Here is a 17,631-nt window from a genome sequence, read left to right as displayed (position 1 = left end):
AGCTTTGTTGATGATTTATTTTTTTCTTAGAGCGCAGGAACCAGACTGGCATCAGATGCCTGTAAGGGGAGGAGCAGAAGCCAGTCCATGACTTCAAACAGAAGCAGACTATTTATTAAAGCTTTCTTGCTGGTGGCTGGCATGGCACCTTGCCCAGGGCAACAGTGGTCGGCCTCAGTGTGGGGGCTGTTCCTGTGTCCATGGACCCCTCACATCTAGTCACCATGCTTCCTTGGTGGCTTCTGAAAGCATTAAGAGGACTTGCGCAAGACCTGGGGTTATTCCAGCTTCTGATAGGGACAGGGTTCACCTGCAAGCTCCTGGCCCAGATCCCAGAAACCTCTACCCAGCAAGTAATATGTAATACGAGGCAAGACAAACTGCTTCTCTCCCAAGTATATCCTCATACCTATGTACTCAGGTGGCGTGGTCATCCCTGCCTCCACGGCTCCTTCAGCATCCAGCTCTGCCTGTGGTCTCTGCCTGACCCTGTCAGGACCTGTAATCCTTGGTGCTTATAGAGCCTCTGGCCCTGACTTTGGTCATCTGCCTTGGAGTGTCACAGAGTGCTGCAGTTGCTCACAGAAGTTCCCTGAGCTAAGCAGACCGTGTTTTTGGACCAGGTACTGCTGGAAGGCTAGGCTACACTGGGGAGGGCCAACAGCAGTGCACAGGTGACTGTAACCAGGGGACTGAGTTAGCGTGCAAAGCCAATGTGCTTGGTACTAGAAGTGAGCTGGAAAGATGGGTTCAGAGGCAGCAAAGATGAATCAGATAGCACAAGTAAGTCATGGAAAAGAGCCAGTGTGTGCTTCAGGGCTGGAAGGTGGGAAGTAAATGGGGGTGGTTCTCCATGGGCCTGTGGCGCCATTAGCTTCAGGTCTGCTGCCCGGTCCTGCACAACCTCAAATGAGGCTGTGGATGGGCTGCAGCGTAAAGAACAGTACATACCAAAAGAGGCCCAGGGTTGGCACCCACCCAGGTAGGGGAACTGAAGAAAATGAATCTCTTGCCTCATTAATAAAAAATTATCCTTTTTATAGATACCGTTTATAAACACACACGCACATAGTTTTGGTCACCATTTGAAAATAAATCACAGACATCATACTATTGATATGTTCCATCTCTGCTGATCGCTCATGGTTGTTTTGCTCTGGGACATGGACATCTTGCTTACTGGGCACTTGTCTTCTTTCTTCTGTGCATTTGTGGCAGATTGGGCTATTGTTGTGTTTCCTGTGTCAATATCACTTGTCTTTTTTGTGGAAAGCTGTTTGTGATTGAATAATGAGGCTTTTTTTAAACCACCTTTTATGGTGGCATCTTGGACAAGCTGCTTAACTTCTCTCTCGTTTCTCCATTTGTAAGACAGGGATACGCACACTTGGGATGATTTGCCTGACAGCATTACAGGGGACATGCTCACTGTTTTTTCACTTTCTTAAGTTCTCTGCCCTTCAGGAAATTTACCCGTCTCTGCCCTTCTTCACTGAGCATGCCCATCTTTTTCATAAACAGAATCAGTACACTCCCCACTTGTCATTAAACATCTCTACAGACATTCCTGTAAATTATATCTGCAAGTAGACAATTCTTTGGTGGATCCTGTTTTCCCACTGGAGCAAGGCCAAAGCTTTGCCTCCGGTAAGCCACATTCTAAATAGTAAGCAGTGTGTCCTGATCTGCTCTATTCTGCTGAATGTAGGGAACATGCATCCATGTAGGAAACCAGTTGCCTGGGCCAGCAGTCACGGGGTAACAGGAACTCCACAGAGGACACAGAACTGCTTTCTCATCTGTTGGAACTCTCAGAAAGGAAAACTGCTACATTCAAAAGTGAGCTTATTTATTTTCTTGAGCAGTTTCTAAGATGGAAATCACAAACAGATGTGTTTGCTTGGCTTGCCCAGTATTAATGTATGCACGTGTTTTGCACAGAAGCAATACATGCTGCTTTTATCTTTCTGACAGGATGGTAAATACCATAGTCAGTTGCTAAATTTAGTTTATGAATTGCGTTTCTGTCAACACTGGTTTAAGCTCTAGAGAGCTCTTCTTTTCAACTTCATTGTGCACCATTGTGCTCACTCAATTGTGTTCGGCTCTTCGTGACCCCACGGACTGTAGCCCACCAGGCTCCTCTGTCCTTGGAAGTTCCCAGGCAAGAATCCTGGAATGGATTGCCATTTTCGTCTCCAGGGGATCTTCCCAACCCAGGGATCGAAACTAGGTCTCCAGCATCTTCTGCGTTGGCAGGCGGGTTCTTTACCGCTGAGCCAGCTGATTAACTTTGTGTTGAAATATAACATAGGTTCAGGAAAGTACACATATTTTACGGACTTGTTTGATAAATTTTTGATAAATTGAACACACCCATAGAACCAGAACCTCCTTAGCCACTCTCTCGACTTCTAACAGCGTAGAAAATGGTTTTGCCTGTTTTGTGCGTTTACATGGAATCAGACAGTATACACCTTTTCCTCTCTGGCTTCTTTCATTTAACAGTTTTTAATGAGTTTCATTCATATCTTTGGGTGTAGTCATAGTTCATTTGTTCTCATTGCTATATAACATTGTAAATAATCATCACCATTTATTTACCTATTCTACTGTTAAGTAGGTAGTTTCCATACTGGAGATACAAATGCAAATATCCTGTCTTTTGGTGGACACATGTATGATTTCTTTTGGCTGTATACCTAGGAATAGAATTTTGTACATTATTTTTAAGTGTACAATCATTTTTATTGTTTATGGATATGTGTAAGTCACACCCTTAGCTATCACCTCTCTATCCTCCCATCCCCTCTGCCCTAAGCAACCACTTACTCTACTTTTTGTCTCTACAGATTTGCCTAACCTCAACATGACATAAATGGAATTATACTACATGTGATTTTCTGTGTCTGGCTTCTTTCACTTACTACAGTATTTTCGAGGTTCATCCATGTTGTAGCATGTATCAGTATTTCATTCCTTCTTATGGTCAAATAATATTCCATTGTAGAGATATTCCCCATTTTGTTTATCCACTTATGCATTGCTGGATATTTAGGTTCTTTTCACTTTTTGACTATTGTGGATAGTACTGCTCTAAACATTTGTGTACAAATCTTTGAAAACTTGTTTTCACTTCTTTTGGGTATCTGCCTAAGAGTACAATTGCCAGGTCAAATGTTAACTCTGTGTTTAACTCTTTGGAGAACCACCAAAAATGTTTTCCACAGCAGCTGCACCATTTTACATTCCCATCAGCAATGCAAAAGAGTTCCAGTTTCTCCACATGCTCCCCAAATTTGTTATGCTGTTTTTTGTTTATACCTTCCTGTGGGTACAGTTCGGTTCAGTTCAGTTCAGTCGCTCAGTCGTGTCCTACTCCTTGCAACGCCATGAATTGCAGCACGCCAGGCCTCCCTGTCCATCACCAACTCCTGGAGCCCACCCAAACTCATGTGCATCGAGTCAGTGATGCCATCCAGCCATCTCAGCATCTGTCGTCCCCTTCTCCTCCTGCCCTCAATCCCTCCCAGCATCAGGGTCTTTTCCAGTGAGCCAACTCTTCGCATGAGGTGGCCAAAGTATTGGAGTTTCAGCCTCAGCATCAGTCCTTCCAATGAACACCCAGGACTGGTCTCAAAGTGCTATTTAATCGTGGTTTCAGTTTACATTTCATGTGCTTGTTGGCCATTCATAGGTCTTCTTTGGAAAAATGTCTATTCAAGTCCTTTGCTTATTTTTTAATTGGGTTATGTGCATTATTTATCATTCATGCATTTGGTTATTCATTTGAGCACTTCTTACATTCCAGGCCCTGTGAGGCACTGAAGACAAAACAGTGGACCCATTAGTTGCCAAACAAAACAATTATTTTTTAAAATAATCCTTGTTTCCTAACCTGTCTTATGAAATAAGATCTGGCAGCAGATCTAGGCCTGAATTCTCACATGCCCATTCTCTGTGCACACCTTTAGGTGGGGTGTGCTTTGTCTCCAGTTCCCTCCCAGCTCCCGCCTAGCTGCCTTACTCCCACTTGGCATTTTATAACACCCAATCCAAGTAGCTAAAGACTTACTCTAGTTATTCGAGTTGGGAGCACCTGGGACTCCTGGCGTCCTGCTCCAGCTCCTTAAACTTTCCACAAACAGACAACTTTTCCTAAAACCAAATCTATTTTCTTTTTCAGGTTTAAATGGGGTATCTGCCACTTTGTTTAAGAATGGAAAAAGAAGTGGCCGCCCTTCTTGCTTGAGGTGTTTTGGGTGTGTTTGAGGAAGGAGAGGACTAGAATCAGTGGTGTTTGCACTTGGGCTTTTGAAATGATGGGTGGTTCTTAAATTTATGAGCAATGCATTGACTTGAGTTTCTCGAACTCTTCAGTCTTTTGAAGGAGCAACCTGTTTTCACGTCAACCTTGTCCTACCCCAGTCCCAGTTTCTTGGTTTCAATTAGTAAACAACTGTGGAAAAATGAAATTGCGATTAGACAATCTCTAGTGATCAGATAAGGACTAAATCCAGAGCCCAGAGAAGAGAATTACCCATCCCATCCTTTCTCCCCAAATTGGGCAGGCAAGGCTATCATGCTGGGGTAGTGGTACTGGATTCTCTATTCTCCACTTCAAGTTCAGCTATTTACCAGCTAGGCAGCCCACTTGGCCTCTTTGCACTTCAGTTTCCTTACCTGTACAAAGAGAGTTCATAACTCCCACCTGTGTTTTTTAGAATTAGCTTAGTGTGTATCAGAGAAACCCCTTCTCACCATGGTTTTAGTAGGTGGGAGTTTTTCTAGGAAACGGCCAGTGTGTGGCTGGTGTGGTACAGACTGCTGTCAGGCTCCATGTCCGTCTGTCTTGTTGCTCTGTGATGCCGAGCTCACCATGTGCTCCAAGAGAACTATCACAGGCAGCATTCCAGCCAGCAGGAAAGAAAAAGAGATGTGCTTGCCTTTAAGGGCTCTTCTCCGAAGCTGTGCACACACATACACACAACCTCTGCTTAAATCCTATTGGCCAGACTTGATTCTTCACCCAGACCACCTACTGGGGAAGCTTGGAAATGTGGTGTCTATTCCACATGGCTATGGCCAGGTAAACATCTGAGGGTGTATTATTAAGGGAGAAGGGGCTACTGGGAGTCTCTGTCATTCCACCTATCAGAGCCGCCGTGAAGATAAAGGAGATAATACACTTCTGAACTACATTTGGGGAAGCTGTGCTTAGTCCCTCAGTTGTGTCTGACTCTTTGCAAACCCATGGACTATAGCCCACCAGGCTCCTCTGGGGGATTCTCCAGGCAAGAATACTGGAGTGGGTTGCCATGCCCTCCTCCAGGGGATCTTCCCAACCCAGGGATCGAACCCAGGTCTCCCACACTGCAGGCAGATTCTTTACTGTCTGAGCCACCAGAGAGGTGCACATACCTCAACCTGTTGATTTGTCAGCTAGACATTCCCAGAGGCCACTGAAAACCATAGTGAGTGTGTAGAAAATCATATTCCGCACCAAACAGGACTCTGGCACATTCTGAGAATAAGGGGATCCGTGTTGTGAAACAGATCCCCCCACTCCCCATTTTTAATGCTTTGTTGACAACAAGACCATTGAACTGGCTGAAGTCTGTGTTTTTCTGCCTTCTAATCCAGATCCTGGGCTGTTGGGACGTGGCTTGCCAAGGCTTCAAGGGCAGTGGTGAACCACTGAATGCAAAAGATGTATTTAGTTTGGATTCACCAGTTGTAAGCAACAGAAACCCAACTCAGACCAGCTTAAATGTTTGTTCACATTTTAGATTACATACATAAGTAAGATCATGCAACATTAGACTTTCTGCTTCCGGCTTATTTCCCGTAAGCATAATGTCCTTTGGATTCATCCATGTTGTTGTAAATGGAATTCAGCTCCTCTCTCCCCTCACCAAATAGCTTAAATTCAAAGAGGGACTTTATTGACTGGTGACAGTGAAAAGTCCAGAGGCAGGTAGACTGTATCTAGGCACTCGACAAGCTCAAGATTAAGTCTATCCTGGGTCTTCCTGTCTGTTTCTGTCTTTGTCTGCCTTTCCATCTCTCTGTGTTGACTTTCTTCCTAAGCAGGTTTTCTCTACATACTTGCTCTTACACTGATCACTTTGGCAAACCCAAGAAAGGAGCACATCTGTTTCCCAGTGGGCAAAAATGGGCACCCTCCACATTATGCCTGTGAGGGAAGGATGTGGGTACACAGTCTCTTTTGAGGGGTGTTATGGCGACTGTGAGGAACTACCTCAGTAGTTATTTAGGTCTGCCAGCCTGAGTGGTAGAATGTGGGGGCTTGCAGGGCTTCAGAGGCCTGTGACTTCTGGCTGTTTTCTGTCCTAGCACACCTGAGGAAACCAGCTGGCTTAGGTGGCTCACTACAGTCTTTGAGAAGATTGCCCAGGAAGGTGATCTAGATAGCATCCCTTTGAGGATAACCACTGATCCAAGTCCTCAGACTTTATAGGTGGGGAGGTGAGGCCCAGAGAGGAGAAAACACAGATATCTTCACTTGGATTTTCTTGAGAACAAGTACGTGAGTGCAGGTGGTTTATTTGTGATCTTGGGAAGCAGGAGTGAGGGAATATGGAGAGGAGACAAGAAGTCAATTTGGGGTGTTTGTGGGCAACCAGGGTCTTACCCATGCCCTCCAGGCTTGATGCCTCCCAGAACTGCCCAGCCACAGAAGGAGAAACTTGAGGGAGTCACTGAGGACAGAACCTCAAGAAACTGCCCTATCAGTGAAACTAGAAATGTGCTGAGGACACATGGCAAGGGACACCGAAGGTGTTTGTGACAATCTCCCACCCAGCCAGCGGCACACCTGGGATGAGACCAAAGGCCCCAAGCTCTCCAGTTTGTGACTCATCTTTATTGAAGTCAGGACAACCTACCCATCAGCCTGCACCGGGACACACCCTCATGTGACGTGAGGTCTCCTCTCATTTATAGGGAAGCCCAATTTTGCTCCCCTCTGCCCTGCATACTTTATTCTGTCCTGAAATTCTCCCCCATAAGCCAGAAGCAGCCAATCAGTGGCGGTTAGGATTGGCCTTTTCAGCTCAGCAACTGTAGGACTGAATCATCAGGAAGGGTCCCCAGGGCCCACACCACCCTGATGGGGTGGTCTGGAAAGCCTGGATCTGGAGCGTGCCCTCTCAGATAAGAACAGGGTCTGAGAGCTGTCATATACTTCTCTGGGCCTGGATGGGAGCCCAGCACCTGTCACCCAGCTCTGGCAAATGGGCATAAGCAGGCCTAAGCTTATGATACTTAGACTTCTGGGGACCTTTTTTTTAAAATTAAAAAAATAATAATTGTTTTAATAATTCATTACAGTTTTAGTTACAGAATAACTGAGTAGATCATACATAGAGTTCGTTAGGCCCACCCCTGACCCATCCCTGGCACTGTTTCTCTAATATTAACATCTGCATTAGTATGGTACATTACAATTAGTGAACTAGTATGGGACATTATTGACTTCCCAGGTGGTGCTAGTGGTAAAGAACCTGCCCACCAGTGTAAGAGACACAGGTTCAATCCCTGAGTCAGGAAGATCCCTGGAGGGAGGGCGCAACAACTGACTCCGGTATTCTTGCCTGGAGAATCTCACGGACAGAGGAGCCTGGCACGCTACAGTTCATAGGGTCGCAAAGAGTCAGGCTAGACTGAAGCGACTCAGCAAACATGCACGCATGGTACATTATTGTTGACTGTGGTCCAAGTTTACATCAGGGTTTAGTCCTTGTGTTAGATCATTCTGTGGGTTTTGACAGATACGCAGGGGTCTTTTTACCAGGAGGAGGTGGTGTCTAGAATGAGGCCATTCCCAGCCCTCCCAGGCTACCTCTCAGCATGACTGACCTTAGTATCCCTTTCTAGGGTTTGGATACCAAGGCTCCAGACGCTTGGCACTCAGTGGAAACTGAGGAGAAGGGCGGGGAGAAGAACCTTCTCTCCGATTAGGGACAGAAGTCAGCCTCCAGGTTTTGATTTCCCAAGGGCAAAGTAGCTCCTAAGTTAAATGGGTCCCTGGCAATGGGGCAGATCAGACAGTTTCTGGAGTTTCCTGCACACGTTGTATGCAACCTAGCACGATGTGCCAGCCTTTGGTTCCAGGGAGGCCTGGCTTGGTGTAGTTGAACCCATAGCCCCTTTTCCCACAGTTCTGGAGAGCTGGATCACACCGTCCCCTTGCCCGTCGGAGGCTTCAGCTATGTCCAGGGCCATGTCGGATTGCACCTTAGTAACAAGACTGTGGGGCAGTGCCTGGATGCCACAGCACAGAGGATCCCAGACCAGGAGGCCTTGGTTGTCCACCATGAAAACATCAGGTTGACCTTTGCCCAACTCAAGGAGGAGGTGGGTCCTGACTCTGAACCTTCAAAGTGGGCAGGTGCTGGCCCCCAGGTGCCAAGCTTGGTGGAGCTGCAAGGGTGGTGCCCGGCTATGGGGCAGCATGCTGGGGCTGCCTGAGAATATCAGGAGTGGGGGGCAGGGCTGAGGCAGAGGTGGTCCAGGTGCCTCCTGCGTCAGTTGTTCCTGGGACACTGTGTAACTATGCATGTCCCCAAATCCCCCTCCAGATCTCAGGCCTGCGTATCTGCCTGTCCCTCATTCCCACGTGGTTCTGGTGTGAACCCCTGGGCCAAAGGCTAAAGTCAGAGTCATGGGCTCCTTTCTGCTCACCTACATCTCACTCTTCTGTTCCCCTTCTGTTTATTCCAGGTGGATAAAGCTGCTTCTGGGCTCTTGAGTATCGGCCTCCGCAAGGGTGACCGGCTGGGCATGTGGGGGCCCAACTCCTATGCATGGGTACTCATGCAGCTGGCCACAGCCCAGGCTGGCATCATTCTGGTGAGGAGGGGATTGCCTGGCATAGCTGGGTACGCAGGGGGGAGGGCATCATTCAGGGGAGCTCCCTGGACCCTTGGCCCCAGAATCACACCAGTGCCTGGCTGGTTTCAGACCAGCTAGTGCTTTCTCCTGAAGCCCACTAAGGAAGCCTGAAGGTACAGGGTGCTGCCTCTGAGGGTGGAGGGGCTGCAAGTGGGACAGCATCTGCCCAGGACACGTGACGTACCCTCACTGTCTCCACCAGGTATCTGTGAATCCAGCGTACCAGGCTATGGAGCTGGAGTATGCCCTCAAGAAGGTGGGCGCATTCCTTGGGTACTGTGGGGGAAGCCAGCTAGTACCTAGCACAGGGGGCTTCCAGCTGTCACAGAAGGCTGAGAGGGGTGGGGGCATGCACAGGTGACACCCTGAGTCTGTCCTTCTTCAGGCAGTGGGCGGGAGGAGGGGATGGTTGGTCAGACAGGCCAGTGTGTGTGTTGGGGGTGGCGGCTGTGTGTATTTCGATGTCAGTGTATGGGAGGGAGAGCAACTGTCAGGACTCCACCACATTCCCAGGCTGGGGCTTCCTGCTGACCGTGGCGGGGGGCTGCCCTTCTACAGGTGGGCTGCAAAGCCCTTGTATTTCCCAAGCAATTCAAGACTCAGCATTACTACAACATCCTGAAGCAGATCTGTCCAGAGGTGGAGAAGGCCCAGCCAGGGGCCTTGAAGAGTCAGAGGTGGGGGTGTCCCGGGTCGGGAGGGGTACATCATCCCATATCTTGGGCCGTTCACTCCTTACTCATCTCTGGGGGCCATCCCTCCTGTCATGCTCCCCACCGCCAGGCTTCCGGATCTGACCACAGTCATCTCGGTGGATGCCCATCTGCCAGGGACGCTGCTCCTGGATGAGGTGGTGGCAGCTGGCAGTCAAGAGCAAAATCTGACCCGGCTCCGGCACACCCAGCAGTTCCTGTCCTGCCATGACCCCATCAACATCCAGTTCACCTCGGTACGGCAGAGATCTCCAGGTCCTGAACCCAGGCTGGCATGCTAACACCTGCCTACCCTGTGACCTGCCCCTGAGAACAAGGAGGCAGCAGAGATCAGGGCAGAGATCAGGAGAGCACTCGTCTCCTGGGGCCTGCCCTCGCTGTCCCCTCTGCCCTGGAAAACATCAGCAACTAGAGTCCTTGTCACATGCTCCTCTCCCCTGGCCCTCTTGCCCCAAGCACAGGGGCAGATGTGCTGAGTCACCACAGGTCAGAGCCCCTCATTTGGCAGATGGGGAAACTGAGGCCCAGAGAGGCCATCTGCTGGTGAGCCTCTGAGCCACCTTATCAGTGGCCTGAGAATGGACCTTCTCTGCCACATTTCTGAATCCTAACACCTGGCACCGTGCAGGCACAAGGCAAATCTCTGTAAATATGTACTGAGTGAATAGGTGGATCTAAGGCAACAATCTCCATCTCCTGACTTCCAGTCCAGTGCCCTTCCCTGCCGTGGCCCAGGGTGGGAAGGAGATGGGATGAAAGAGGCCAAGCTATCAGCTTCTTGTCTTGTCAGGGGACAACCGGCAGCCCCAAGGGGGCTACGCTCTCCCATTACAACATTGTCAACAACGCCAACATGATAGGACAGCGCCTGAGACTGCACCAGAAGGTGAGGGGGTGCTGGCCCAGCAAGGGCTTCCTGGCACCCTGCAGGGGTGGGGGCTTGCTGGGTTCCCCCTTCTGGCTAGAGGAGCAGGGCTTCTGGCCCCACAGTAGACCCAGTTCCTGCTTCCATCTCCAGACGCCAGAGGAGTCGCGGGTGGTCCTGCCCAGCCCCCTGTACCACTGCCTGGGTTCTGTGGGGGGCACAATGGTGAGCTTGATGCATGGTGTCACCCTTATCCTGTGCTCTCCAGTCTTTGAGGGCAAGAAGACGCTGGAAGCCATCAGCAGAGAAAGGTGGGCATCAGTGAGCCCCTATCTGTGGGCCGATAAGATCCTCCTGTTCCTCACTCCTGGGCCCTGATTCCTTTCCAAGCCGTCTCCACCCTCCAATCAGGAGAAATGGAGATGGGGTAGTGGGAGATTCTCAGGAGACCAGTCCCTCCCTCCAAGGAGCTTCTGCTTATATCCCACAGTGCAGCTGTGGCCCTTACTAGAGGGTTAGAGTCTGGTGGGTGAGAGGAGGAAGTTCCCCTCTACTTCCAAGCCTGATTTTGAGATGCACCTCCCTTATACAGAGGCTCCTTCCTGTATGGGACCCCTACAATGTTCGTGGACGTTCTGAACCAACCAGACTTCTCCAGTTACGACATCTCAACCATACGTGGAGGTGGGATGGGGCCAAGAGTGGTGAGGCCAGGACTAGCCTAGTGAGCTACATAGGTGCCCAATCTTTCATTTAGGGGCAAAAAGGCCACTAAACATGGGTGGGAGGGAGGGAAATCCCCAGTGTCCCTAGACATCAGCCTAAGACCAGCTGCCTAGACATCAGCCTAAGGACAGCTGCCAGGTCTAGAAACAAGTTCCAGGGTCGGGAAGCAAAGGGAATGTTATTTCCTAAAAAGGGCTACAGGTGAATGGGAGTCTACTGAACCTGGAGAAGGTGGGAGCTGTGTCAGCCCTCTCTCTGATTCAGGTGTGATTGCTGGGTCTCCTGCACCCCCAGAGCTGATCAGAGCCATCATCAACAAGCTGAACATGAAGGAGCTAGTGGTAAGCAGAGGCAGGGGCTGGGGTGGGGGCCAGGCCAGGGCTGGGCAAGAACAGATTGCTGGATGTGTCGAGGAGTCCAGCCTGGGTCTCCAAGGAAGACCCTTCAGCTGGCCTTCATTCTAGAAAGCAGATGTGAGAAACTGCAGTCTGACCTCATCAACAGCTCTCAAGTCACAAAGACAGGTGACAGGGGAGTAAATATTATACATACATAAATTTATATTTATAGAAATCTGGGGAAGAAATGCAGCATGGGAGGATGTGTGGCAAAGCACCAGTGTCCTGGCAGGTGGGGGCTGGCGGAGTTGAGGGTAGGGGCTTCAGACCCTTCCTAGAAGCAAGGGGTAGGGCAAGGATCTGATGTTTGTTTCCGAATGACAGGGAAAGGGAAATCGAGAGAAGGATTCTGGAAGGGTGGCCATCCTGATGGTCACCCTATTCTGGTCCTAAAGGACTTGGGGGTCTTAGCAACAGCTTCTCTGAGAGGAGCTGTGGCCGTGAGGCCAGGCATGCTGGAGCTCTCAGCCTCAAGTGGAGCTGGGTTTGTGCTGGAGTGCCCGGGTACCCTGCCAGGACATGTCTAGATGTGAACAGATCTATGTATCAGCAGAGGGTGTTGAGAGAAGATGGGAGTCAGAGGTGAGAGGATCAGTAGTTTCTCCGGCAGAAGGCAGAGGCCAGTCACCAGGACTGGCTGGGTCAGGACCTGTGGTGAGGCAAGGACTGGTGTCAGGACGGCAACAGTCTAGACGATGTTTGGAGAGAATGGTGGGAGTCCTAGGAAGTATCGTTTTCCCCCTTAGAGGAGGGAGCCCCAGTCCTCCCCTCCTTTCCCTGTAAAAATGGAAGTATCTTGGGATACCCTCCTCAATTCCAGAGCCTCCAGAGAGAGAATGGGGGCCATGCCCACTGGACCCCACCTGTTTAATGGCGGCCGGCTTTCTTGGACCTCTTAGTGGGGAACTTGCAGCCGCGGAAGGCATCCGTGTCACGAATGTGCTGGCCCCTGAACTTGGCGGGCGATGCACAAGTGGCATCAGGGCGAGAGGTCTTAGCTTCCAGCCACCTGGAGAGACAGAGAGTTGCTGGGGTTGGGGAAGAGATGTAAGAGTATTGGGGGTAAGGACAGTGAACCACGGGGTCAGGGTGACTTTGCTTTAGGGTAGTCTGGAACTGTCATCTTCGTTTTACAAATGGGGGAATGCCCAGCGTCCCACACCTCTTAGGGAGCAAATCTAGGACATATGCCTAGGATGTCTTAGGGCAGGGTCAGTATGTCTCCACTCCATCACACGAGGATGGCCTCTAGGGGTACTACTGGGGCCCTCTCACCTCCGAAGGCCCCGGAGCTGGCAGGTACACTTCCAGGGGTTGTTGGTGAGGGTGAGGGTCTCCAGGCTGTCAAAGGGGAAGTTGGAGGGCAGCTGGTGCAGGCGGTTGTTCTCCAGATGGACATGTTTCAGCGTGGTCACACCCAGGAAGGCACCGTCAGAAAACTGGGGAGCAGGGTGGGTGTGAGTGAGCAGCTCAGTCTCAGTGTCTGGCCTCTCCCAGCTCTATGCTCCCATGGGGCAGGGTCCACCCCTGAGTGCAGGCAGTGGCACCTGGAGCAGGTTCACAGCGTGACCCAGTTTTCTCAAGTGATCTAATCCATTCAGTCTGTGGAGCTAGGTAGTTTTACTTTTCAATATGTAGATTGCGGGGCAAGGTTAAGTCCCTTGCTCAGGGTGGCACTAGGGAGTCAACAGTAGCTGCAGGGCCACATCCAGCTCCTCTTCCTCTGGCACCGTGCTCCCTGTGCAAACACTGGGACTGGGGAGGCAGCCAGAGTTTGGCCCCAGCGGCCCAAGCTGGCACAGAGTGAAGCTGGTCAGTGTTTGGTGGGATGGGCAGTGGGCCCAGGCTCCCCACAGGCCCCAGGGTCCTGTATGTCCCCCAGCTTTGTCCTCCCTACTCCCTCACTGCCTGCCAGGCACTATTTGTGGAGCCACCTTGGTGGAGTCTTGGGCCAGGCTGGCTGGCTCCAGAGGAAACATTCTATTGGTGCCCACATCTTGGCCCAGACGTCACGGTTCCTGCCTGGCCTCGCCTGCCCCAAATGAGCCCCTGCTTCCCCGCTCTACTTCCCACTGAAAGGCCACGCTGGCAATAATGGGCCACAGGGGACTGTGACTTCAGCTGGGGAGTGTTCGGGGCTGAAGAAGGGCAGGCTCGGGCAGGCTCTGTCCGCCCAGACGAAGGCTGGTTGCCATCCAGGTACGATTCTGCCCTCATTTCTGTGCCTGCGGTCCAGGGAAGGGTGTGAAGCTCCCTGGTAATCAGACTGCTCTGATGACCGTCTTCCCACCTTACCCTGTTCCCGGCCCAACCTCCTGGGGAAGCCTCTGTGCCAGAGCAATTTTCTAGTCCCAAGAAGGGATTCCACCCTGTCCCAAGGCAGCAGCATCTGGCCAGGCACTGGGCATCAAAGGAGACCAAGTACTGAGGAGGACAAAGTCAGGAGATGGGTCTGGTGACCAGGGTGGGCAAAGGGCAGTGAGTGGTCTGGGGCACAGTGAGGCATGGCCAATCTTTCCTGTGGGGAGGAGACACCTAGGGTCCTTGTGCTGAAGGTTGACAGTAGTGAGTGGCTCTTGCCTTTTCCCCTTCATGGAACCCATGGATGCCATGCCTGCAACCTGGGGCAGGACCCTCATCCATGGTCCCCACTCAGCTGAAATGGCCCTGAGAATGCAGTGGAATGTATGTGTGTGGACTGGGGGTGGGGTGGGGGATCCACCAGGGCCTCTGGGAGGCATGGAGGCGGTCTTCCTCAGTTATGTGCGCCCTGCTCACTCCCCAGGCCCCTACTCCACCTTAGCACTCATGCACACTCCCCACCAGGAACAGGGTCTCTTTGTGGGCCTGATTTGCCCAGCTCCTCTGGAAGGCTTCTCAATAAACAAACCTCCCTTTATGGGGTGGTAGGTTTACTGGAGGCAGGAAAAAAACAGCAGAGGAGGGGTGGAAGGCCCAACAGGAAGAGGTGGCTTCTGCGCACAGCAGGGGTGTTGAGGGCCCTGGATATGCCTCCTGGGGGCCATTGGTGGGGCCAGGATAGCTTGGCTCTGTTTATAAGGAGGAATCCTAGGAGGGCAGTGGCTGAGACTAGGGACAGGGACAGCAGGGCAGGATTTGGGGTGGGGATGTGACAAGAAGACTGGAGCGACTTAGCATGCATGCGTGCATTGGAGAAGGAAATCGCAACCCACTCCAGTATTCTTGTCTGGAGAATCCCAAGGACAGGGGAGCCTGGTGGGCTGCTGTCTATGGGGTAGCACAGAGTCAGACACAACTGAAGCGACTTAGCAGCAGCAGCAGTGATAAGATGAGGACAGAGCTCCACATCTTGGAGACAGCCACAGGAAGAGGCAATTTTAGGGGAGAGGGGATGGTGCCCAGCTGTGGCCCTGGATCCCTGGGCCTCCTGTCAGTGAAGAAGGAGCCAGGGCACAGCCCCCACAACCAGGAGCTCACCTTCTCCAGGTTGGTGTTGTCCAGCCAGAGCGTCTCCAGGTATCTGCCGAAGGACTGGAAGGCATTGTCGGGAATGCTTTTCAGGGGATTGTGGGACAGCTTCAGCTCCTCCACCACCCTCAGCTTGCTCAGAGCAGCTGAGGGGTAGCTGGACAGCTGGTTCCTGTCCAGGTAGAACTTGGCGAGGTTTTCCACGTCGTCCAGAGCACCGGGCTGCAGGGAACTGAGTGAGTTTTCCGACAGGTAGAGCCAGCGCAGGTCCTTGGCGCCCTGGAAGGCGCCTGAGCGCAGCTCTCGGATCTTGTTGTTGTTGAGCTGCAGGATGAAAAGGTTGACCAGAGGGGAGAGCAGCCCCCGGGGCAGCTCTGTCACCTTATTGTGGTCCAGGTAGAGGTAGGTGAGCTCGGTCAGGTCGTCAAAGGCACCAGCACGCAGCACGCGGATGTCGTTATGGGACAGGTACAGGTAGATGAGCTGCTTGAGGCCTCGGAAGGCGCCAGCGGCCACCTCGCGGATCTGACAGTGCTGCAGGTGCAGCGACACGAGGTTGGGCATGGCCCGGAATGAGTTGGCTGCCAGCACGGGGAAGTTGTTGCGCTGTAGGTTAAGCAGCTTGGTCTTCTCCGACACCTTGGGGATCTTCTGCAGCCCCACCTTGTCGCAGATGACGTGCTGCAGGTCGCTGTGGCAGTGGCAGTTCTGGGGGCAGGCGGCCAGCGCAGGCAGCAGGCTGGCCAGGAGGCCCAGGCTGAGGCTGAGCAGGAGCACCAGGCGGGCCATGGCCGGGACGTCTGGGGCCGAGGCAGGGGGCAGCGGCAAGTCCTCGGCGCTCGGTCTCCCGCCCTATTTATATGGTGGCCCTGACCGCAGCCGGCAGCCAGAGCCAGCTCCTACGTGGAGCCGGAGGCCACCGGGTTAACTCCCTCCCGCCCAGAGCTGCGCCCCTGCCCTCCACGGGGAAGGGCCCTCCCACCCTGGGGACTCTGCGGGGGGCCGCACTGTCCCCTAAACGCGGCCCCTAGCTCGGGCCCCTGTCTCCCTGCCCTCGGACCCCGCTCCCTCCCCACCCCGACCTCCTCTCCGCCCGGGGCGGGGGAGGGTATGGGTGTGTCCAGGACCCGGAGTTTACTCCCGAGTCGGGGAGGGGGGCAGCCCCTGAACTTATTTGTTTGCTCAAGTCCGTGCCTCCACGCCTCCCCCCAGACGCCCTCGGCCGCGTGCCCGGGACGCAGCGAGGGAGGAAGCAGGGCCGGACGGCCGGACGCGAGTCTCGCCGCGGTCGCAGGCCGGCGGCGCTTTAATGGGGCTCTTGTGCGGCGCCGGCGGAGCGTGAGAGCCACCCTGGAGTCGGGCTCCCCGCTCCAGCTGCTCTCAAGAGGTGGAGCTCCTCCCCGCCCTCGACTGGCCCTGGCCTCTCTCTCCCAGCCTCAGGCTGGCTTTCTGTCCCCTGCACCCCCTGTATCCCTTTGCCACGACTGAAGGCAACCAGAAAAGTGGGAACTGGGGCGAGGGGATGACCCACAGGCCTCGGCAAACTCCTAAAGACCACAGGCACGGTGGCGCTGTCTTCCCCCCTCCTTAATCTCCCTAAAATGTCCACATCTCCTCATACCCACCCCACCCTGCGGTGGTCAGGACCCTTTGTGGGGGGTGGTTCTCTCAGGGCGGTGGCCAGAGTGGCGCCAAGGTGTACTTGGCAGAAGCCACCCCTGGGCAGTGGCCCCAGGACTGTAAGGGTGGGTGAGAGGGCTGGGTCCCGACAGCTCAGGCTTCACGACCCCAGGTCCTGCGGGCTGGCCTACCCCGGCCAACTGGGTCTCTGTGTGTCTCCTTGAGCCACGATGGAAACAGGAGGGTGGGCAGGAAGAGTCACAGCTCTGGCCCCAAGGCAAGCTCTGGGCTGACTGGTAGGAGTTCTTGTCTGTGTTGGGGGGTGAGAGGAGGAACCAGACCCCAAGTCTTGCCAGACCCCAGCTATGCGTGATTCATGCCCGCTAACACAGAGGAAATTGAGGGTAGGGTAGGGCTGCGGGACGAACAGAGGTCTGGTGTATTTGCTGGCTGGAAGGAACCTAACCAGCCCCTCTCCCTTCATCCAGCACTCAGGTGCGGAAGCCTGCCGTCTCCTAAGCCCCTTTCAGCCGTTGCCTCTGGATGGGGGTCATACTTGGGCCAGAACACTGTCTTGTGGTATTCCTCCAAGGCTGACTGCTGGTTTTCTGTTGCTCAGGATGTTCCAACCACTAGAAGGGGGGCTAGGGTGTGTGCCACTGGCTTTGTAAACCCTTGCGTTGGCTGTATTTTTATTTTGAGCAAAACAAATTTACAGGAAACTTTCCAGAATTTGAAGGGGGGGGGGGCACCCTACCCCAAGACCAGGCATTTATCCTGGGTTTCTAGTGGATGGGGCAGGGTAGGGGTAGGTGGCTGGTATCTGTGTAGCTCCCATCTGGGCCAAGGCGGGCTGGCTTTCTCATCAAATTTATGGATTCTTCAGCTTGGAAAGAAGGGGCAGGGGATGCTATAGCCTGAAATCAGGAAGGGGGTGTTAAGA

The 17,631-nt window shown here is 52.7% G+C and overlaps 2 protein-coding genes across 3 annotated transcripts in view; one reads left to right on the top strand and one right to left on the bottom strand.

The window, feature by feature from the left end:
- Positions 1-17,631, top strand: part of ACSF2 (acyl-CoA synthetase family member 2) — a 32,412-nt gene that overhangs the window by 11,226 nt on the left and 3,555 nt on the right. Inside the window, exons 2-10 of the mRNA XM_069543131.1 lie at positions 8,184-8,379; positions 8,746-8,874; positions 9,119-9,172; positions 9,475-9,593; positions 9,700-9,865; positions 10,420-10,515; positions 10,648-10,805; positions 11,087-11,178; positions 11,485-11,561. Of these exons, the coding sequence (XP_069399232.1) occupies positions 8,184-8,379; positions 8,746-8,874; positions 9,119-9,172; positions 9,475-9,593; positions 9,700-9,865; positions 10,420-10,515; positions 10,648-10,805; positions 11,087-11,178; positions 11,485-11,561 (1,087 nt within the window). The remainder of the gene's footprint in view (positions 1-8,183; positions 8,380-8,745; positions 8,875-9,118; positions 9,173-9,474; positions 9,594-9,699; positions 9,866-10,419; positions 10,516-10,647; positions 10,806-11,086; positions 11,179-11,484; positions 11,562-17,631) is intronic.
- CHAD (chondroadherin) lies at positions 1,829-16,450 on the bottom strand. 2 transcript variants are annotated; one of them, XM_069543136.1, is made up of 4 exons: positions 15,078-16,142; positions 12,894-13,057; positions 12,482-12,627; positions 1,829-4,459 (listed from the first exon to the last, which is right to left on the bottom strand). In XM_069543136.1, the coding sequence occupies exons 1-3, from the start codon at positions 15,855-15,857 to the stop codon at positions 12,486-12,488; spliced, it is 1,086 nt and encodes a 361-aa protein (XP_069399237.1). In that variant the 5' UTR covers positions 15,858-16,142; the 3' UTR covers positions 1,829-4,459; positions 12,482-12,485. The 2 variants fall into 2 exon arrangements, with proteins under 2 accessions (XP_069399237.1, XP_069399236.1); XM_069543135.1 differs by lacking the exon at positions 1,829-4,459 and adding an exon at positions 11,757-12,267 and having other exon boundaries at positions 15,078-16,450.

The sequence above is a fragment of the Ovis canadensis genome, chromosome 11 (assembly GCF_042477335.2).
Source record: "Ovis canadensis isolate MfBH-ARS-UI-01 breed Bighorn chromosome 11, ARS-UI_OviCan_v2, whole genome shotgun sequence".
Taxonomy (NCBI): domain Eukaryota; kingdom Metazoa; phylum Chordata; class Mammalia; order Artiodactyla; family Bovidae; genus Ovis; species Ovis canadensis.
The sequence above is the reverse complement of the archived record's forward strand: the minus strand, read 5'-3'. Positions and strand labels throughout refer to the sequence as shown.

Excerpts from the sequence above, each read along its gene's own strand:
- CHAD (XM_069543135.1), bottom strand. The coding sequence starts at position 15,857 with ATGGCCCGCCTGGTGCTCCTGCTCAGCCTCAGCCTGGGCCTCCTGGCC. Across the intron at positions 13,058-15,077 it reads ACAACACCAACCTGGAGAAG|TTTTCTGACGGTGCCTTCCT; the intron begins GTGAGCTCCTGG and ends CCTGCTCCCCAG. Across the intron at positions 12,628-12,893 it reads CAGCTCCGGGGCCTTCGGAG|GTGGCTGGAAGCTAAGACCT; the intron begins GTGAGAGGGCCC and ends CTGTCTCTCCAG.